This window comes from Pseudorasbora parva, chromosome 17, assembly GCF_024679245.1.
Source record: "Pseudorasbora parva isolate DD20220531a chromosome 17, ASM2467924v1, whole genome shotgun sequence".
NCBI lineage: Eukaryota > Metazoa > Chordata > Actinopteri > Cypriniformes > Gobionidae > Pseudorasbora > Pseudorasbora parva.
This window is the reverse complement of record NC_090188.1, coordinates 950,882-977,242: the sequence shown is the minus strand read 5'-3', so window position 1 is coordinate 977,242 and position 26,361 is coordinate 950,882. Positions and strand designations below refer to the sequence as shown.

Genomic DNA, 26,361 nt, shown 5'->3' with positions numbered 1-26,361 from the left:
CATCAACGACACCAAATCATCATCAACGACACCAAATCATCAACAACACCAAATCATCATCAACGACACCAAATCATCAACAACAACACCAAATCATCAACAACAACACCAAATCATCAACAACAACACCAAATCACCAAATCCATCAACGACACCAAATCACCAAATCCATCAACGACACCAAATCATCAAATCCATCAACGACACCAAATCATCAACGACACCAAATCATCATCAACAACACCAAATCATCATCAACACCAAATCATCATCAACACCAAATCATCAACAACACCAAATAATCAAAACCATCAACGACACCAAATCATCATCAATGACACCAAATCATCAAATCCATCAACAACACCAATCATCATCAACAACACCAAATCATCATCAACAACACCAAATCATCATCAACGACACCAAATCATCATCAACGACACCAAATCATCAACGACACCAAATCATCATCAACGACACCAAATCATCATCAACGACACCAAATCATCAACGACACCAAATCATCAACGACACCAAATCATCAACGACACCAAATCATCAACGACACCAAATCATCAACGACACCAAATCATCAACGACACCAAATCATCAACGACACCAAATCATCAACGACACCAAATCATCAACGACACCAAATCATCAACGACACCAAATCATCAACGACACCAAATCATCAACGACACCAAATCATCAACGACACCAAATCATCAACGACACCAAATCATCAACGACACCAAATCATCAACGACACCAAATCATCAATGACACCAAATCATCAAAACCATCAACGACACCAAATCACCAAATCCATCAACGACACCAAATCATCAACGACACCAAATCATCATCAACAACACCAAATCATCATCAACAACACCAAATCATCATCAACACCAAATCATCATCAACACCAAATCATCAACAACACCAAATAATCAAAACCATCAACGACACCAAATCATCATCAACGACACCAAATCATCATCAACGACACCAAATCATCATCAACGACACCAAATCACCAAATCCATCAATGACACCAAATCATCAAATCCATCAACAACACCAATCATCATCAACAACACCAAATCATCATCAACGACACCAAATCATCATCAACGACACCAAATCATCAACAACACCAAATCATCATCAACGACACCAAATCATCATCAACGACACCAAATCATCAACAACACCAAATCATCAATGACACCAAATCATCAAAACCATCAACGACACCAAATCATCAACGACACCAAATCATCAACAACACCAAATCATCAATGACACCAAATCATCAAAACCATCAACGACACCAAATCATCAAATCCATCAACGACACCAAATCATCATCAACGACACCAAATCATCAACAACACCAAATCATCATCAACGACACCAAATCATCAACAACGACACCAAATCATCAACAACACCAAATCATCATCAACGACACCAAATCATCAACAACACCAAATCATCATCAACAACACCAAATCACCAAATCCATCAACGACACCAAATCACCAAATCCATCAACGACACCAAATCATCATCAACGACACCAAATCATCATCAACAACACCAAATCATCATCAACACCAAATAATCAAAACCATCAACGACACCAAATCACCAAATCCATCAATGACACCAAATCATCAAATCCATCAACGACACCAAATCATCATCAACGACACCAAATCATTAACGACACAAAATCATCATCAACGACACCAAATCATCAAATCCATCAACGACACCAAATCACCAAATCCATCAATGACACCAAATCATCAAATCCATCAACAACACCAATCATCATCAACAACACCAAATCATCATCAACGACACCAAATCATCAACAACACCAAATCATCATCAACGACACCAAATCATCAACGACACCAAATCATCATCAACGACACCAAATCATCATCAACGACACCAAATCATCAACGACACCAAATCATCAACAACACCAAATCATCAATGACACCAAATCATCAAAACCATCAACGACACCAAATCATCAAATCCATCAACGACACCAAATCATCATCAACGACACCAAATCATCAACAACACCAAATCATCATCAACGACACCAAATCATCAACAACGACACCAAATCATCAACAACACCAAATCATCATCAACGACACCAAATCATCAACAACACCAAATCATCATCAACAACACCAAATCACCAAATCCATCAACGACACCAAATCACCAAATCCATCAACGACACCAAATCATCATCAACGACACCAAATCATCAACGACACCAAATCATCATCAACAACACCAAATCATCATCAACACCAAATAATCAAAACCATCAACGACACCAAATCATCATCAACGACACCAAATCACCAAATCCATCAATGACACCAAATCATCAAATCCATCAACGACACCAAATCATCATCAACGACACCAAATCATTAACGACACAAAATCATCATCAACGACACCAAATCATCATCAACAACACCAAATCATCAAATCCATCAACGACACCAAATCATCATCAACGACACCAAATCATCATCAACAACACCAAATCATCAAATCCATCAACGACACCAAATCATCAAATCCATCAACGACACCAAATCATCAAATCCATCAACGACACCAAATCATCAACGACAGCAAATCATCAACAACACCAAATCATTAACACCACACCAAATCATCAATAATAATAATAATAATAATAATAGATTTTATTTATAATGCACTTTTCATTCTGAAGAATCTCAAAGTGCAACAAAGGGGGGGGGGGGGGGATAACACAAAAAATGAATAAAAAGTAAAAATATAGAATACTACAAACAATCAACCAACACAGAAAACAGAACAGAAATGGCTGATGGTGAACAGAAAACAGAGCTGATGGTGAACAGAAACAGAGCTGATGGTGGACAGAAAACAGCTGATGGTGGAAGTCTCTGTTAGCTCCGCAGCACACTGAGGTCCACTCCATGTTTTAAATTTCTCCCAGCGGCAGTGTGTCCTGATGATATTGCCGAGGCAGGACAGCTGAAGACCAGATGATGGGTCTTCGTGACAATTCAAACGATGGGGATCGCCGCAGCACCATGCAGGAGGCAGAACATTTTTCCGGGCACTTCTGTGGACACACCGGGGTCGGCGCAGAAGTCCAAGCCGCTCCACGGCCGCAATGCAGGACGGAACAGCGGCGCAGCCGAGAAGCAGAACATCCCAACATCATGCCGGACGCTGATTACGATGGCCCAGATGACGCTAGCCCGGTGCAAACTTCAGCCACCATGCAGCTTAAGCCCAAGGGAGACCACCAGTGAGCAGTCGCGGCGAGAAACATCAAATGTCCTCCAAACCAGAAACCAACCGCAGCAATTCAAACGTAAACATTAGAAGCGGTGGAAAACAGCGAAACGAGGAACAACGTCCTCTCAGTGGCTGCCAGCAATCAGCAACAGTCCCAATTGTAGCTCTGACTGTTAGACTAGTCACAAACATAAGGAAATAAAATAAAATCTAAATCTAATAGTACAGTAACATGATTTGTGGGTGGAGAAGCGGCGAACAGACGACGCCAGCGTCCTCTCCCCCACGTTGCCTAGCCAACAACAACAAATCATCAAAACCGTCAACAACAAATCATCAAAACCATCAACAACACCAAATCATCAAAATCATCAACAACACCAAATCATCAAAACCATCAACAACACCAAATCATCAAAACCATCAACAACACCAAATCATCAAAACCATCAACAACACCAAATCATCAAAACCATCAACAACACCAAATCATCATCAACGACACCAAATCATCAACAACACCAAATCATCAAAACCATCAACAACACCAAATCATCAACGACACCAAATCATCAACGACAACACCAAATCATCAAAACCATCAACAACACCAAATCATCATCAACAACACCAAATCATCAACAACAACACCAAATCATCAACAACAACACCAAATCATCAACAACGACACCAAATCATCATCAACGACACCAAATCATCATCAACGACACCAAATCATCACCAACGACACCAAATCATCATCAACGACACCAAATCATCATCAACGACACCAAATCATCATCAACGACACCAAATCATCATCAACGACACCAAATCATCATCAACGACACCAAATCATCAACAACAACAAATCATCAAAACCATCAACAACACCAAACCATCAAAATCATCAACAACACCAAATCATCAAAACCATCAACAACACCAAATCATCAAAACCATCAACAACACCAAATCATCATCAACGACACCAAATCATCAACGACACCAAATCATCAACAACACCAAATCATCAAAACCATCAACAACACCAAATCATCAACGACACCAAATCATCAACGACAACACCAAATCATCAAAACCATCAACAACACCAAATCATCATCAACAACACCAAATCATCAACAACAACACCAAATCATCAACAACAACACCAAATCATCAACAACGACACCAAATCATCATCAACGACACCAAATCATCATCAACGACACCAAATCATCATCAACGACACCAAATCATCATCAACGACACCAAATCATCATCAACGACACCAAATCACCAAATCCATCAACGACACCAAATCATCATCAACGACACCAAATCATCATCAACGACACCAAATCATCATCAACGACACCAAATCATCATCAACGACACCAAATCATCAACAAATCATTAACACCATCAACAACACCAAATCAACAACGACACCAAATCATCAAAACCATCAACAACACCAAATCATCAACGACACCAAATCATCAACAACACCAAATCATCAACAACACCAAATCATCAACAACACCAAACCATCAACAACACCAAATCATCAAAACCATCAACAACACCAAATCATCAAAATCATCAACAACACCAAATCATCAAAACTATCAACGACACCAAATCATCAAAACCATCAACGACACCAAATCATCAAAACCATCAACAACACCAAATCATCAACAACACCAAATCATCAAAACCATCAACAACACCAAATCATCAAAACCATCAACAACACCAAATCATCAACAACAACAAATCAACAAAACCATCAACAACACCAAATCATCAACAACACCAAATCATTAACACCACACCAAATCATCAACAACAACAAATCATCAAATCAATCAACGACACCAAATCATCAACGACACCAAATCATCATCAACACCAAATCATCATCAACGACACCAAATCATCAACGAAACCAAATCATCATCAACGACAACAAATCATCATCGACACCAAATCATCAGACACCAAATCATCAAATCCATCAACAACACCAAATCATCATCAACGACACCAAATCATCAACGACACCAAATCATCAACGACACCAAATCATCAACGACACCAAATCATCAACGACACCAAATCATCAACGACACCAAATCATCAACACCAAATCATCAACGACACCAAATCATCAAAACCATCAACAACACCAAATCATCAAAACCAACCACAACACCAAATCATCAAAACCATCAACAACACCAAATCATCAACAACACCAAATCATCAAAACCATCAACAACACCAAATCATCAACGACAGCAAATCATCAAAACCATCAACAACACCAAATCATCAACAACGACACCAAATCATCATCAACAACACCAAATCATCATCAACGACAAAAAATCATCATCAACGACACCAAATCATCAAAACCATCAACAACACCAAATCATCAAAACCATCAACAACACCAAATCATCAACGACACCAAATCATCAAATCCATCAACAACACCAAATCATCAAAACCATCAACAACACCAAATCAGCGACGACACCAAATCATCAAAACCATCAACAACACCAAATCAGCGACGACACCAAACCATCAACAACACCAAATCATCAACAACAACACCAAATCATCAACGACACCCAATCCATCAATAACACCAAATCATCAACACCAAACCATCAATAACACCAAATCATCAACGACACCAAATCCATCAATAACATCAAATCATCAACGACACCCAATCCATCAATAACACCAAATCATCAACGACACCAAACCATCAATAACACCAAATCATCAACACCAAACCATCAATAACACCAAATCATCAACGACACCAAATCCATCAATAACATCAAATCATCAACGACACCCAATCCATCAATAACACCAAATCCAACACCAAATCTCCTATAGCAGATAACAAATCTACCAACAACACCAAATCCATCAATAACATCAAATCATCAACAACACCAAACCATCATCAACGACACCCAATCCATCAATAACATCAAATCATCAACAACACCAAACCATCATCAACGACACCCAATCCATCAATAACATCAAATCATCAACAACACCAAACCATCATCAACGACACCCAATCCATCAATAACATCAAATCATCAACAACACCAAACCATCATCAACGACACCCAATCCATCAATAAAACCAAATCATCAACAACATCAAATCTCCTTTAGCAGATAACAAATCTACCAATAACACCAAATCCATCAACAACACCAAATCATCAACACCAAACCATCAATAACACCAAATCATCAACGACACCAAATCCATCAATAACACCAAATCATCAACGACACCAAATCCATCAATAACACCAAATCATCAACAACACCCAATCCATCAACAACACCAAATCCATCAATAACATCAAATCATCAACAACACCCAATCCATCAATAACATCAAATCATCAACAACACCCAATCCATCAACAACACCAAATCCATCAATAACACCAAATCATCAACGACACCCAAACCATCAACAACACCAAATCATCAACAACACCAAATCCATCAATAACACCAAATCATCAATAACACCAAATCATCAACAACACCAAATCATCAACAACACCAAATCCATCAATAACACCAAATCATCAACAACACCCAATCCATCAACAACACCAAATCATCAACAACACCAAATCCATCAACAACACCAAATCATCAACAACACCCAATCCATCAATAACATCAAATCATCAACGACACCAAATCATCAACAACACCCAATCCATCAACAACATCAAATCATCAACAACACCCAATCCATCAATAACACCAAATCATCAACAACACCCAATCCATAAATAACACCAAATCATCAACAACACCCAATCCATCAATAACACCAAATCATCAACAACACCCAATCCATCAATAACACCAAATCATCAACGACACCCAATCCATCAATAACACCAAATCATCAACGACACCCAATCCATCAATAACACCAAATCCTCAACGACACCCAATCCATCAATAACACCAAATCATCAACAACACCAAATCATCAACGACACCCAATCCATCAATAACACCAAATCATCAATAACACCAAATCCTCAACGACACCCAATCCATCAATAACACCAAATCATCAACAACACCAAATCATCAATAACACCAAATCCTCAACGACACCCAATCCATCAATAACACCAAATCCATCAATAACACCAAATCCATCAATAACACCAAATCATCAACGACACCCAATCCATCAATAACACCAAATCATCAACAACACCCAATCCATCAATAACACCAAATCATCAATAACACCAAATCCTCAACGACACCCAATCCATCAATAACACCAAATCATCAATAACCCCAAATCCTCAACGACACCCAATCCATCAATAACACCAAATCCATCAATAACACCAAATCCTCAACGACACCCAATCCATCAATAACACCAAATCCATCAATAACACCAAATCATCAACGACACCCAATCCATCAATAACACCAAATCATCAACGACACCCAATCCATCAATAACACCAAATCATCAATAACACCAAATCATCAACGACACCAAATCCATCAATAACACCAAATCATCAACAACACCAAATCCATCAATAACACCAAATCATCAACGACACCCAATCCATCAATAACACCAAACCATCAACAACACCCAATCCATCAACAACACCAAATCATCAACGACACCCAATCATCAACGACACCCAATCCATCAATAACACCAAATCATCAACAACACCCAATCCATCAACAACACCAAATCATCAACGACACCCAATCCATCAATAACACCAAATCATCAACGACACCCAATCCATCAATAACACCAAATCATCAACGACACCAAATCATAAACAACACCAAATCATCAACAACACCCAATCCATCAACAACACCAAATCATCAACAACACCAAATCCTCAACGACACCAAATCCATCAATAACACCAAATCATCAACAACACCAAATCATCAACGACACCCAATCCATCAATAACACCAAATCATCAACAACACCAAATCCATCAATAACATCAAATCATCAACGACACCCAATCCATCAATAACACCAAATCATCAACGACACCAAATCATCAATAACACCAAATCATCAACGACACCCAATCCATCAATAACACCAAATCATCAACGACACCCAATCCATCAATAGCACCAAATCATCAACGACACCCAATCCATCAATAACACCAAATCATCAACGACACCCAATCCATCAATAACACCAAATCATCAACAACACCAAATCCATCAATAACACCAAATCATCAACAACACCAAATCCATCAATAACACCAAATCATCAACAACACCAAATCATCAACAACACCAAATCCATCAATAACACCAAATCATCAACAACACCAAATCCATCAATAACACCAAATCATCAACAACACCCAATCCATCAATAACATCAAATCATCAACGACACCCAATCCATCAATAACACCAAATCATCAACAACACCCAATCCATCAATAACACCAAATCATCAACGACACCCAATCCATCAATAACACCAAATCATCAACAACACCAAATCCATCAATAACACCAAATCATCAACAACACCCAATCCATCAATAACACCAAATCATCAACAACACCAAATCCATCAATAACACCAAATCATCAACAACACCAAATCCATCAATAACACCAAATCATCAACAACACCCAATCCATCAATAACACCAAATCATCAACGACACCAAATCCATCAATAACACCAAATCATCAACAACACCCAATCCATCAATAACACCAAATCATCAACAACACCCAATCCATCAATAACACCAAATCATCAACAACACCAAATCCATCAATAACACCAAATCATCAACAACACCCAATCCATCAATAACACCAAATCATCAACGACACCAAATCCATCAATAACATCAAATCATCAACGACACCCAATCCATCAATAACACCAAATCCATCAATAACATCAAATCATCAACGACACCCAATCCATCAATAACACCAAATCATCAACAACACCCAATCCATCAATAACACCAAATCATCAACAACACCCAATCCATCAATAACACCAAATCATCAACGACACCCAATCCATCAATAACACCAAATCCAACACCAAATATCCTATTGCAGATAACAAATCTACCAACAACACCAAATCCATCAATAACACCAAATCATCAACAACACCAAACCATCATCAACGACACCCAATCCATCAATAACACCAAATCATCAACAACACCAAACCATCATCAACAACACCCAATCCATCAATAACACCAAATCATCAACAACACCAAACCATCATCAACGACACCCAATCCATCAATAACACCAAATCATCAACGACACCAAACCATCATCAACGACACCCAATCCATCAATAACACCAAATCATCAACAACACCAAACCATCATCAACAACACCCAATCCATCAATAACACCAAATCATCAACAACACCAAACCATCATCAACGACACCCAATCCATCAATAACACCAAATCATCAACAACACCAAACCATCATCAACGACACCCAATCCATCAATAACACCAAATCATCAACAACACCAAACCATCATCAACAACACCCAATCCATCAATAACACCAAATCATCAACAACACCAAACCATCATCAACGACACCCAATCCATCAATAACACCAAATCATCAACAACACCAAACCATCATCAACGACACCCAATCCATCAATAACACCAAATCATCAACAACACCAAACCATCATCAACAACACCCAATCCATCAATAACACCAAATCATCAACAACACCAAACCATCATCAACGACACCCAATCCATCAATAACACCAAATCATCAACAACACCAAACCATCATCAACGACACCCAATCCATCAATAACACCAAATCATCAACGACACCCAATCCATCAATAAAACCAAATCATCAACAACATCAAATCTCCTATAGCAGATAACAAATCTACCAATAACACCAAATCCATCAACGACACCCAATCCATCAACAACACCAAATCATCAACGACACCCAATCCATCAATAACACCAAATCATCAACAACACCAAATCCATCAATAACATCAAATCATCAACAACACCAAATCCATCAATAACACCAAATCATCAACAACACCCAATCCATCAACAACACCAAATCATCAACGACACCCAATCCATCAATAACACCAAATCATCAACGACACCAAATCCATCAACAACACCAAATCATCAACGACACCAAATACATCAATAACACCAAATCATCAACGACACCCAATCCATCAATAACACCAAATCATCAACGACACCCAATCCATCAACAACACCAAATTATCAACGACACCCAATCCATCAACAACACCAAATCATCAACGACACCCAATCCATCAATAACATCAAATCATCAACGACACCCAATCCATCAACAACACCAAATCATCAACGACACCCAATCCATCAATAACACCAAATCATCAACGACACCCAATCCATCAATAACACCAAATCATCAACGACACCCAATCCATCAACAACACCAAATCATCAACGACACCCAATCCATCAATAACACCAAATCATCAACAACACCAAACCATCATCAACAACACCCAATCCATCAATAACACCAAATCATCAACAACACCGAACCATCATCAACGACACCCAATCCATCAATAACACCAAATCATCAACGACACCCAATCCATCAATAAAACCAAATCATCAACAACATCAAATCTCCTATAGCAGATAACAAATCTACCAATAACACCAAATCCATCAACGACACCCAATCCATCAACAACACCAAATCATCAACGACACCCAATCCATCAATAACACCAAATCATCAACAACACCCAATCCATCAATAACATCAAATCATCAACAACACCAAATCCATCAATAACACCAAATCATCAACAACACCCAATCCATCAACAACACCAAATCATCAACGACACCCAATCCATCAATAACACCAAATCATCAACGTCACCAAATCCATCAACAACACCAAATCATCAACGACACCAAATACATCAATAACACCAAATCATCAACAACACCCAATCCATCAACAACACCAAATCATCAACGACACCCAATCCATCAATAACACCAAATCATCAACGACACCCAATCCATCAACAACACCAAATCATCAACGACACCCAATCCATCAACAACACCAAATCATCAACGACACCCAATCCATCAACAACACCAAATCATCAACGACACCCAATCCATCAATAACACCAAATCATCAACGACACCAAACCATCAATAACACCAAATCATCAACAACACCAAATCATCAATAACACCCAATCCATCAATAACACCAAATCATCAATAACACCAAATCATCAACAACACCAAATCCATCAACGACACCCAATCATCAACGACACCCAATCCATCAATAACACCAAATCATCAACAACACCCAATCCATCAACAACACCAAATCATCAACGACACCCAATCCATCAATAACACCAAATCATCAACGACACCAAATCCATCAACAACACCAAATCATCAACGACACCAAATCCATCAATAACACCAAATCATCAATAACACCAAATCATCAACGACACCAAATCCATCAACAACACCAAATCATCAACGACACCAAATACATCAATAACACCAAATCATCAACGACACCCAATCCATCAATAACACCAAATCATCAACGACACCCAATCCATCAATAACACCAAATCATCAACGACACCCAATCCATCAATAACACCAAATCATCAACGACACCCAATCCATCAATAACACCAAATCATCAACGACACCCAATCCATCAACAACACCAAATCATCAACGACACCAAACCATCAATAACACCAAATCATCAACGACACCAAATACATCAATAACACCAAATCATCAAAGACACCCAATCCATCAACAACACCAAATCATCAACGACACCCAATCCATCAACAACACCAAATCATCAACGACACCCAATCCATCAATAACACCAAATCATCAACGACACCCAATCCATCAATAACACCAAATCATCAACGACACCCAATCCATCAATAACACCAAATCATCAACGACACCCAATCCATCAATAACACCAAATCATCAACGACACCCAATCCATCAATAACACCAAATCATCAACGACACCCAATCCATCAATAACACCAAATCATCAACGACACCCAATCCATCAACAACACCAAATCATCAACGACACCAAACCATCAATAACACCAAATCATCAACGACACCAAATACATCAATAACACCAAATCATCAACGACACCCAATCCATCAACAACACCAAATCATCAACGACACCCAATCCATCAACAACACCAAATCATCAACGACACCCAATCCATCAATAACACCAAATCATCAACGACACCCAATCCATCAATAACACCAAATCCATCAACGACACCCAATCCATCAATAACACCAAATCATCAATAACACCAAATCATCAACGACACCCAATCCATCAACAACACCAAATCATCAACGACACCAAACCATCAATGACACCAAATCATCAACGACACCCAATCCATCAATAACACCAAATCATCAACGACACCAAACCATCAATAACACCAAATCATCAACAACACCAAATCATCAATAACACCAAATCATCAACGACACTCAATCCATCAACGACACCAAATCATCAACGACACCAAATCATCAACGACACCAAATCATCAACGACACCAAATCATCAACGACACCAAATCATCAATAACACCAAATCATCAACAACACCAAATCATCAATAACACCAAATCATCAACGACACCAAATCCATCAACGACACTCAATCCATCAACGACACCAAATCACCAACGACACCAAATCATCAACGACACCAAATCATCAACGACACCAAATCATCAACGACACCAAATCATCAACGACACCAAATCATCAACGACACCAAATCATCAACGACACTCAATCCATCAACGACACCCAATCATCAACGACACCCAATCATCAACGACACCAAATCATCAACGACACCAAATCATCAACGACACTCAATCCATCAACGACACCCAATCATCAACGACACCCAATCCATCAACGGCACCAAATCATCAACGACACCAAATCATCAACGACACTCAATCCATCAACGACACCCAATCATCAACGACACCAAATCATCAACGACACTCAATCCATCAACGACACTCAATCCATCAACGACACCCAATCATCAACGACACCAAATCATCAACGACACCAAATCATCAACGACACCAAATCATCAACGACACCAAATCCATCAACAACACCAAATCATCAATAACACCAAATCATCAATAACACCATCAATATACACTAAAAGTTAAACGAAAAAGATTGTGTTCACATTTGCAAAAAAATCTCCATAATTGGCATTTCAATCTGCGATATTAGTTAACATTTTTCCACAAAAAAATGGATGTAAACCCGGCTAGTGTAGAGACAAGCAAAGAAAGCCTCACCTAAGTTTCGCAGTGAGCCAGTAGAGATGTGATTTCGGCGCTCATGTGTCCCACCGCTTTAGCGGCCTCCATGATGGCACGGCGGTACATCCCTTTCTTTTTGCGGTTGAAGCGTGACCTGAAGAATTCGCGGAACGGCGACAGTTTGGCAACCGAGAGTTGGGATGTGGTTGGGGAACCGAACCAGGAAACTTTCGCTTCGGGCCAAGGAGCATCAACCTCCCCTTCTTCCCTACGAGTACCGCTAATACTGAGTATCCGAGCGGGCCACCAAGGAAAGCCGTGAATTTTCCCCCACACAACATCGCCTACTGTTACGGCATGACCTTCCTCAGTCACGCATTTAGTCATGCTTCGAGTGTGGAGACGTACGGTAAGAGGCGGAACGGTCTTGCTTTCCCCTTGAGAGGAAGACGACACCGAGATATCGTCGCCTGGAGCGAGATCGCACAATTCTGGAGATGTGCCATCCGAGCTGAACGACTTGGACTCATCTAGGGAGTCGCTACTACACACGGAGAGGCTTGAAGAATCCGCTTTCCTCTTTCGGAAGTTAATGAGTAAAGTCAAGTCACCGTGCCTTTCGACTTCCTCGCCTGACCAAATTTCAAGCGAGTTCTTCTCCGCACCATCCTCGGATTGAGAGTTGGGAACTCTTGGACTTCTTCTCCGGGTACCATCGACTAATTCTGCCTCATACACTTGCTCTCGGGATCTTAAGCGTATCTTGGGCGACGTGGCCTCCGGATTAGCCAACTTTGGGAGCTTGAGTTTGGGAATGGAAATGGTAAGACCGGTTCGAATGGTGTCCATTTGTGGTTGCACGACTTTTTGCGAATCCTTAGAGGAGTCTCTTTGTCCATGGCCGTTTTGTAACAACTGCTTTGGACAGAATGGTTTAACAGAGCCATGGACTCTCGAAGGGATCTTAATTACTTCGCCTTTCCCTTGTGGAGTGCTATAGGAGATCTTAATCACAGGACTGTGGGGAATGATGGCTCCTCCGGGAAACTTCTCGTCGTCTTTCTTGTCCTTTCGAAAGCGTTTCCCATCGTAGACCATTGAGTCCTCTCTCCTCTTGGAGTCTTTATTGTTGCTGTCGTCCTTCCTTTTGGTTGGAGTTGTTTTAGTGTCCTCGTCTTCTTGAGGTGCATTCTCTTTCCTGGACGTCTTGGGCAATGTTGGTCCATCTTTGCTGTCCTCGTCGCTGTTTAGTGTGTTCTTGCATTTCTCGCACAACACCTGCCGAGGTCTAAGTCGGATTGTGCTCATGGTCATCCGCCCTGGCTCTCGACTTCGCCTTTTCTTCCTCTTGATTGGACGCGGAGGCGGCTGAGGAACCCACTGGTTGTACGTATGCCGGACCCAAACGGGTTGCGGAAAAGGAGCACCTTCAAAGTATGGAGGATAGGTCGGCTGGCCCGGCTGTAGTGGGATTGGCACGGGGGCTGGAGGTTCCTCCGCTGGCTCAGTGTTCTCATCTTTTGGTCGCGGTGAAGGCTGACTTGCGGGTTTAGAAGGAGCCTCTTCACTCGAGACTTCACAGTCTGGTCTCAATATGAGGCTCTCTTCTGATTTTCCAACAACGTCTGGAAGGCAAAACAGCCCAGTCCTACGGAAGAGAATCAACAGGGAAACATAAGAGCCAGGCACCTTCAAAGTAACACAATCAGAGTAACGGGATGTCAAATCAACCAAATTTTGAAAATATTGGAAACTTCTAGGGATGCACTGATATCCAAATTCTTGGTCGAAACCGAAAAAGAGGAAACCAAGGCCGAAAACTGAAACACCGAAAGAAATGATGCCAATTATTAGTACCATATGACTGTGTAACTTTACTTAAAATCAAGGGATTGCAACTGCATAAATTAATATTAACGTTTAAATTAACAAATCAATTACAAATTATTTATTTATTTAGCACAGTGCAACAATGCACAGTATAAAATAAAATTCAAAACTAAAATGTTTAACCTGACCTCACTCATGTGTACATTAAATCATAACGCACAGGCCTACCGGCCTCCAGAAAGGTACAGAAATTTAATAAAGTAATCAAATATTAAATAACGTCATATTTAACTGTTTAAATTAAAGATGAATCCTTTTTAAACTTACACAAGCTATTCAATCAAGAGCAGTGAGTGATGTCTTTATCTTTTGTTTGACATTAAACAGACGGTAGTAAAGGCTACTGCCCCTTTAAGACCTAAAGCAGGGATATGCGTCGTCTTTCTCGACTGTATAAAGTCCTCTAAAGGCAAAACATCACCGATTGACTGCATAATCACAGTTTGGTAGAGAAGGGTCAAAATTAAGATTTTCACCTGGAGCCAAATTACAGGCGTGTAAAAATTACTTTAGAAAGATGGCAGCATATTTATCTTATTTTTACACAGAGATTGATAGATCTATTAGTGAAATCTGTTTCCCAACGGGGAGCGTTCAAACATGGGGAAAAAGCACTTCTGGTGTTTTTTGCATGCCTGTAATGCAAGAAGTATTAAAGATATCTTAATATCCTTTAAGATTCTGGTTCTAAACAAACATTTATTTTGGCATCTTCATTTTAAAGTCCCTATATGGCTCAATACCAGAAATATGGAGATCTCAATGTGGCTCCATGAGCAATTTGGTCAATTGTCTGTACTTTCCGACATTCTGGAACGATTTCCTCAAAAAACTTCAGTTCTTTTCCACTGAAGAAAGAAAGACGCACATCTTGTATGAGATTGAGGGTGAGGAAATTATCAGGAAATGTTAATTTTTTGAAGTGAACTAATTCTTTAAGTATTAAATGTCAATACCATGTTTATCAAGTTGCAGATATTTTAGTACAATGAGCAAATTAATCAGATGTTAATTTTATTTCAAGTAACATAAATTATGTTTTTTGGTTCACAATAGCAGTTTACAATAGCAATCCAGCTACAATGGTGCAGAAAAAAAACTTTAACATCGCCGTTAAATGTCCTTGATTTTAACACTCTCTCAGTTGGAAAACATCTGAACGTTCGTGAACTACACTGCAAAAAATGCTTTTCTTACTCAGTATTTTTTACTTGTTTCTAGTCCAAACATTTAAAAATTCTTAAAACAAGAAGTATTTACTATTATTTACATAATAATAATTACAAAATACTTTTATTAGTATTTACAAGAATTATTTAGTATTTACTAGACAAGCAAAAGTAATTGTCTTGTTTTGGGGAAAATAACTCAAAATGAAGAGAGTTTTTGCTTAAAATAAGATAAATAATCTGCCAATGGGGTGAGAAAAATAATCTTAATTCAGTCAGAAAACAAGATTATTTTTCTCACCCCACTGGCAGATTATTTATCTTATTTTAAGCAAAAACTCTTCATTTAGATATTATTTTCAACAAAACAAGACAAAATATCTTTTGTTGTTTTACTGATCTAGTAAATGCATCTTGATTTAAGAATTTGTATGTATTTAGACTGGAAACAAGACAAAATTACTGAGTAAGAAGAGCATTTTTGCAGTGTGAAAGACATGGTTAATAATGTTAATGGCAAGCTGACTCTTGACCGGAAAAACGAGTTAGTGAAGCAGTCATATCGTGCAATATAACCACACCTATGTTTTCATAACCTTTCAAATACAGCAGACATAATTTCATCTTCCAGAACTCTTAACAGTGCATTAATCTTAGAGACTCTGTTATGTTAGGAATGTAAAAGTCGGCTGAATTTCACAAAAACAGTCACATTTCAAGAACACAAAACAATACAGCGAATTTTAGGACAACCATTATTATTTAAATTGTGAAATTGCAATTATTATTTCACTATTGCACTGCAAAAAATGCTCCGATTTAGTGATTTTGTCTCGTTTCTAGTCTAAATATCTAACAATAAATAGCTTTCTGACAGAGCTTCAGTGCTTTGGCTTACTTTACGACTCCAGTGGGATTTTAAAACACAAAACTTGTCGTGATTTTGTATGCAGCATTTATTTTTTTACATGCAAATATGCAACGCTAAGAAAATCTCCATATTTAGGAATTACACTAAAGTCTTGTTTCCAGTCCAAATATCTAAATATTCTTAAATCAAGATGCATTTACTAGATCAGTAAAATGACATAACATATTTTTTCTTGTTTTGTTGAAAATAATATCAAAATGAAGTGAGTTTTTGCTTAAAACAGGCAAAATAATCTGCCAATGGGGTGAGAAAAATAATCTTGTCTCTGATTGAAATCTTGTTTCTTGTTTCCGAAACAGAAATAAGATAATTTTCTCACCCCATTGGAAGATCATTTAGCCTGTTTTAAGTAAAAACTCACTTCATTTAGATATTATTCTTTTTAAAATGTCATTTTATTAATCTAGTAAATGCATCTTGATTTAAGAATAGTTTGATATTTGGACTGGAAACAAGACAAAAATACTAAATAAGAAGCATTTTTTGCAGTGTGCAATTACTAAACATGGAGATTTTCTTTACGTTGCATATTTGCATGAAACAAATAAATGCTGCATACAAAATCATGACAAGTTTTGTGTTTTAAAATCCCACTGGAGTCGTAAGGTAAGCCAAAGCACTGAAGCTCTGTCAGAAAGCACAGACAAAGAGTCCCCACCTTCACCTCCACCTCCACCTCCACCTCACTGAACAAAAACAATCCCATAAACCTCCGGAGACCAGGATAGGGCCAAGAGATTTGGTTGTTTTCACATGCAGCCCTGAAATCTGATTGTGCCGGGATTATCAATTAAACCTTTGAAGGAAGTCCTACGGGTAACGAGGTGAAGCCCTCCGGCAATAAACACCAATCATTTGAGAGATGTTTGATGAAAAATAAAACACCCAGCCCTGAAGCCACAATAACTACAGCATCTACTACAGGTATCCAGAGTAAGAAACATTTCACTGTGTAATTACAAACATATACACACACACACACATATATATACACACACAAAAATCGATCAGAGGGTCGAATCCGCCTTTTGCCACAATCGCTCTACTCCCTTTTCCCATCAGATATCAGATCGGAAAGGCGTTTATTTTCAATAAAAATGAAAAAAATATTAGAAAAGTGGAAATAAAGCGTCAAACATGTGTTTAATAATAAGTGTTTATTGGTTGGGTGTAGATAATTATATTAGGGCTGCACGATTATGACAAATCATTATTGTAGATTATTCCCCTGAAATTTTAATTGTGATTATAAATTACAATTATCACAATTTACATTGAATGATGTTTTGAGCAGCTTTATAACGTAGTTTGAAGCGAATGCATGCCATATTGTTATATCAAAAGAAACAAGCTGAAAACAGTCCATTGGTTTGGTTTATTTAAATAAAAAAAGGGAAATATGCATGGTGTTATGCTAAAAATAAAAATTAAACTAAGGGGAAAAAAACTAAACGGCCCGACGGCCGAGTCAAAACAAACTAAACGGCCCGACGGCCGGGTCAAAACAAACTAAACGGCCCGACGGCCGGGTCAAAACAAACTAAACGGCCCGACGGCCGGGTCAAAACAAACTAAACGCCCCGACGGCCGGGTCAAAACAAACTAAACGGCCCGACGGCCGGGTCAAAACAAACTAAACGGCCCGACGGCCGGGTCAAAACAAACTAAACGGCCCGACGGCCGGGTCAAAACAAACTAAACGGCCCGACGGCCGAGTCAAAACAAACTAAACGGCCCGACGGCCGAGTCAAAACAAACTAAACGGCCCGACGGCCGGGTCAAAACAAACTAAACGGCCCGACGGCCGAGTCAAAACAAACTAAACGGCCCGACGGCCGAGTCAAAACAAACTAAACGGCCCGACGGCCGGGTCAAAACAAACTAAACGGCCCGACGGCCGGGTCAAAACAAACTAAACGGCCCGACGGCCGGGTCAAAACAAACTAAACGGCCCGACGGCCGGGTCAAAACAAACTAAACGGCCCGACGGCCGGGTCAAAACAAACTAAACGGCCCGACGGCCGAGTCAAAACAAACTAAACGGCCCGACGGCCGGGTCAAAACAAACTAAACGGCCCGACGGCCGGGTCAAAACAAACTAAACGGCCCGACGGCCGGGTCAAAACAAACTAAACGGCCCGACGGCCGAGTCAAAACAAACTAAACGGCCCGACGGCCGGGTCAAAACAAACTAAACGCCCCGACGGCCGGGTCAAAACAAACTAAACGCCCCGACGGCCGAGTCAAAACAAACTAAACGCCCCGACGGCCGGGTCAAAACAAACTAAACGGCCCGACGGCCGAGTCAAAACAAACTAAAACAACCCGACAAAGTGATTTTTGACGGCCCGACGGCCGGGTCAAAACAAACTAAACGCCCCGACGGCCGGGTCAAAACAAACTAAACGCCCCGACGGCCGAGTCAAAACAAACTAAACGCCCCGACGGCCGGGTCAAAACAAACTAAACGGCCCGACGGCCGGGTCAAAACAAACTACACAACCCGACAGCCGGGTCAAAACAAACTAAACGGCCCGACGGCCGGGTCAAAACAAACTAAACGCCCCGACGGCCGGGTCAAAACAAACTAAACGCCCCGACGGCCGAGTCAAAACAAACTAAACGCCCCGACGGCCGAGTCAAAACAAACTAAACGGCCCGACGGCCGAGTCAAAACAAACTAAACGGCCCGACGGCCGGGTCAAAACAAACTAAACGGCCCGACGGCCGGGTCAAAACAAACTAAACGGCCCGACGGCCGGGTCAAAACAAACTAAACGCCCCGACGGCCGGGTCAAAACAAACTAAACGGCCCGACGGCCGGGTCAAAACAAACTAAATGGCCCGATGGCCGGGTCAAAACAAACTAAACGGCCCGACGGCCGGGTCAAAACAAACTAAACGGCCCGACGGCCGGGTCAAAACAAACTAAACACCCCGACGGCCGAGTCAAAACAAACTAAACGGCCCGACGGCCGGGTCAAAACAAACTACACAACCCGACGGCCGGGTCAAAACAAACTAAACGGCCCGACGGCCGGGTCAAAACAAACTACACAACCCGACGGCCGGGTCAAAACAAACTAAACACCCCGACGGCCGAGTCAAAACAAACTAAACACCCCGACGGCCGAGTCAAAACAAACTAAACGGCCCGACGGCCGAGTCAAAACAAACTACACAACCCGACAGCCGGGTCAAAACAAACTAAACGGCCCGACGGCCGGGTCAAAACAAACTAAACGGCCCGACGGCCGGGTCAAAACAAACTAAACGGCCCGACGGCAGGGTCAAAACAAACTAAACGGCCCGACGGCAGGGTCAAAACAAACTAAACGGCCCGACGGCCGAGTCAAAACAAACTACACAACCCGACAGCCGGGTCAAAACAAACTAAACGGCCCGACGGTTGAGACAAAACAAACTACACAACCCGACAGCCGGGTCAAAACAAACTAAACGCCCCGACGGCCGAGTCAAAACAAACTAAACGGCCCGACGGTTGAGACAAAACAAACTACACAACCCGACAGCCGGGTCAAAACAAACTAAACGCCCCGACGGCCGAGTCAAAACAAACTAAACGGCCCGACGGCCGGGTCAAAACAAACTAAACGGCCCGACAGTTGAGACAAAACAAACTACACAACCCGACAGCCGGGTCAAAACAAACTAAACGGCCCGACGGCCGAGTCAAAACAAACTAAACGGCCCGACGGCCGGGTCAAAACAAACTAAACGGCCCGACGGCCGGGTCAAAACAAACTAAACGGCCCGACGGCCGGGTCAAAACAAACTAAACGGCCCGACGGCCGGGTCAAAACAAACTAAACGGCCCGACGGTTGAGACAAAACAAACTACACAACCCGACAGCCGGGTCAAAACAAACTAAACGCCCCGACGGCCGAGTCAAAACAAACTAAACGGCCCGACGGCCGGGTCAAAACAAACTAAACGGCCCGACGGCCGGGTCAAAACAAACTAAACGGCCCGACGGCCGAGTCAAAACAAACTACACAACCCGACAGCCGGGTCAAAACAAACTAAACGGCCCGACGGTTGAGACAAAACAAACTACACAACCCGACAGCCGGGTCAAAACAAACTAACCGCCCCGACGGCCGAGTCAAAACAAACTAAACGGCCCGACGGCCGGGTCAAAACAAACTAAACGGCCAGACGGCCGGGTCAAAACAAACTAAACGGCCCGACGGCCGGGTCAAAACAAACTAAACGGCCCGACGGCCGGGTCAAAACAAACTAAACGGCCCGACGGCCGGGTCAAAACAAACTAAACGGCCCGACGGCCGGGTCAAAATAAACTACACAACCCGACAGCCGGGTCAAAACAAACTAAACGCCCCGACGGCCGGGTCAAAACAAACTACACAACCCGACAGCCGGGTCAAAACAAACTACACAACCCGACAGCCGGGTCAAAACAAACTACACAACCCGACGGCCGGGTCAAAACAAACTAAACGGCCCGACGGCCGGGTCAAAACAAACTAAACGGCCCGACGGCCGGGTCAAAACAAACTAAACGGCCCGACGGCCGGGTCAAAACAAACTAAACGCCCCGACGGCCGAGTCAAAACAAACTACACAACCCGACAGCCGGGTCAAAAACAAACTAAATGGCCCGACGGCCGGGTCAAAACAAACTAAACGGCCCGATGGTCAGGTCAAAACAAACTAAATGGTCCGATGACCGGGTCAAAACAAACTAAACGGCCCGGCGACCGGGTCAAAAACAAACTAAATGGCCCAACGGCCGGGTCAAAACAAACTAAACGGCCCGACGGCCGGGTCAAAACAAACTAAACGGCCCGACGGCCGGGTCAAAACAAACTAAACGCCCCGACGGCCGAGTCAAAACAAACTACACAACCCGACAGCCGGGTCAAAACAAACTAAACGCCCCGACGGCCGGGTCAAAACAAACTAAACGCCCCGACGGCCGAGTCAAAACAAACTACACAACCCGACAGCCGGGTCAAAACAAACTAAACGGCCCGACGGCCGGGTCAAAACAAACTAAACGGCCCGACGGCCGGGTCAAAACAAACTAAACGGCCCGACGGCAGGGTCAAAACAAACTAAACGGCCCGACGGCCGGGTCAAAACAAACTAAACGGCCCGACGGCCGAGACAAAACAAACTAAACGGCCCGACGGCCGGGTCAAAACAAACTACACAACCCGACAGCCGGGTCAAAACAAACTACACAACCCGACAGCCGGGTCAAAACAAACTAAACGGCCCGACGGCCGGGTCAAAACAAACTAAACGGCCCGACGGCCGGGTCAAAACAAACTAAACGGCCCGACGGCCGGGTCAAAACAAACTAAACGGCCCGACGGCAGGGTCAAAACAAACTAAACGGCCCGACGGCCGGGTCAAAACAAACTAAACGGCCCGACGGCCGAGACAAAACAAACTACACAACCCGACAGCCGGGTCAAAACAAACTAAACGGCCCGACGGTTGAGACAAAACAAACTACACAACCCGACAGCCGGGTCAAAACAAACTAAACGGCCCGACGGCCGGGTCAAAACAAACTAAATGGCCCGACGGCCGGGTCAAAACAAACTAAACGGCCAGACGGCCGGGTCAAAACAAACTAAACGGCCCGACGGCCGGGTCAAAACAAACTAAACGGCCCGACGGCCGGGTCAAAACAAACTAAACGGCCTGACGGCCGGGTCAAAACAAACTAAACGGCCCGACGGCCGAGTCAAAATAAACTACACAACCCGACAGCCGGGTCAAAACAAACTAAACGCCCCGACGGCCGGGTCAAAACAAACTACACAACCCGACAGCCGGGTCAAAACAAACTACACAACCCGACAGCCGGGTCAAAACAAACTACACAACCCGACGGCCGGGTCAAAACAAACTAAACGGCCCGACGGCCGGGTCAAAACAAACTAAACGGCCCGACGGCCGGGTCAAAACAAACTAAACGGCCCGACGGCCGGGTCAAAACAAACTAAACGGCCCGACGGCCGGGTCAAAACAAACTAAACGCCCCGACGGCCGAGTCAAAACAAACTACACAACCCGACAGCCGGGTCAAAAACAAACTAAATGGTCCGATGACCGGGTCAAAACAAACTAAACGGCCCGGCGACCGGGTCAAAAACAAACTAAATGGCCCAACGGCCGGGTCAAAACAAACTAAACGGCCCGACGGCCGGGTCAAAACAAACTAAACGGCCCGACGGCAGGGTCAAAACAAACTAAACGGCCCGACGGCCGGGTCAAAACAAACTAAACGGCCCGACGGCCGAGTGAAAACAAACTACACAACCCGACAGCCGGGTCAAAACAAACTAAACGGCCCGACGGCCGGGTCAAAACAAACTACACAACCCGACAGCCGGGTCAAAACAAACTACACAACCCGACAGCCGGGTCAAAACAAACTACACAACCCGACGGCCGGGTCAAAACAAACTAAACGGCCCGACGGCCGGGTCAAAACAAACTAAACGGCCCTACGGCCGGGTCAAAACAAACTAAACGGCCCGACGGCCGGGTCAAAACAAACTAAACGGCCCGACGGCAGGGTCAAAACAAACTAAATGGCCGAATGGCCGGGTCAAAACAAACTAAACGGCCCGACGGCCGGGTCAAAACAAACTAAACGCCCCGACGGCCGGGTCAAAACAAACTAAACGCCCCGACGGCCGGGTCAAAACAAACTAAACGGCCCGACGGCCGGGTCAAAACAAACTAAACGGCCCGACGGCAGGGTCAAAACAAACTAAACGGCCCGACGGCCGGGTCAAAACAAACTAAACGGCCCGACGGCCGAGACAAAACAAACTAAACGGCCCGACGGCCGGGTCAAAACAAACTACACAACCCGACAGCCGGGTCAAAACAAACTACACAACCCGACAGCCGGGTCAAAACAAACTAAACGGCCCGACGGCCGGGTCAAAACAAACTAAACGGCCCGACGGCCGGGTCAAAACAAACTAAACGGCCCGACGGCCGGGTCAAAACAAACTAAACGGCCCGACGGCAGGGTCAAAACAAACTAAACGGCCCGACGGCCGGGTCAAAACAAACTAAACGGCCCGACGGCCGAGACAAAACAAACTACACAACCCGACAGCCGGGTCAAAACAAACTAAACGGCCCGACGGTTGAGACAAAACAAACTACACAACCCGACAGCCGGGTCAAAACAAACTAAACGGCCCGACGGCCGGGTCAAAACAAACTAAATGGCCCGACGGCCGGGTCAAAACAAACTAAACGGCCAGACGGCCGGGTCAAAACAAACTAAACGGCCCGACGGCCGGGTCAAAACAAACTAAACGGCCCGACGGCCGGGTCAAAACAAACTAAACGGCCTGACGGCCGGGTCAAAACAAACTAAACGGCCCGACGGCCGAGTCAAAATAAACTACACAACCCGACAGCCGGGTCAAAACAAACTAAACGCCCCGACGGCCGGGTCAAAACAAACTACACAACCCGACGGCCGGGTCAAAACAAACTACACAACCCGACAGCCGGGTCAAAACAAACTACACAACCCGACGGCCGGGTCAAAACAAACTAAACGGCCCGACGGCCGGGTCAAAACAAACTAAACGGCCCGACGGCCGGGTCAAAACAAACTAAACGGCCCGACGGCCGGGTCAAAACAAACTAAACGGCCCGACGGCCGGGTCAAAACAAACTAAACGGCCCGACGGCCGGGTCAAAACAAACTAAACGCCCCGACGGCCGAGTCAAAACAAACTACACAACCCGACAGCCGGGTCAAAAACAAACTAAATGGTCCGATGACCGGGTCAAAACAAACTAAACGGCCCGGCGACCGGGTCAAAAACAAACTAAATGGCCCAACGGCCGGGTCAAAACAAACTAAACGGCCCGACGGCCGGGTCAAAACAAACTAAACGGCCCGACGGCAGGGTCAAAACAAACTAAACGGCCCGACGGCCGGGTCAAAACAAACTAAACGGCCCGACGGCCGAGTGAAAACAAACTACACAACCCGACAGCCGGGTCAAAACAAACTAAACGGCCCGACGGCCGGGTCAAAACAAACTACACAACCCGACAGCCGGGTCAAAACAAACTACACAACCCGACAGCCGAGTCAAAACAAACTACACAACCCGACGGCCGGGTCAAAACAAACTAAACGGCCCGACGGCCGGGTCAAAACAAACTAAACGGCCCTACGGCCGGGTCAAAACAAACTAAACGGCCCGACGGCCGGGTCAAAACAAACTAAACGGCCCGACGGCAGGGTCAAAACAAACTAAATGGCCGAATGGCCGGGTCAAAACAAACTAAACGGCCCGACGGCCGGGTCAAAACAAACTAAACGGCCCGACGGCCGGGTCAAAACAAACTAAATGGCCCGACGGCCGGGTCAAAACAAACTAAACGGCCCGACGGCCGGGTCAAAACAAACT

General features: G+C 43.0%; 1 protein-coding gene across 1 annotated transcript in view; it reads right to left on the bottom strand.

Annotated features, from left to right (window-relative positions):
- Nucleotides 1-26,361, bottom strand: part of pwwp2b (PWWP domain containing 2B) — a 36,333-nt gene that overhangs the window by 7,592 nt on the left and 2,380 nt on the right. The window contains exon 2 of the mRNA XM_067421263.1: nucleotides 13,954-15,565. Coding sequence (XP_067277364.1) covers nucleotides 13,954-15,565 — 1,612 coding nt within the window. The remainder of the gene's footprint in view (nucleotides 1-13,953; nucleotides 15,566-26,361) is intronic.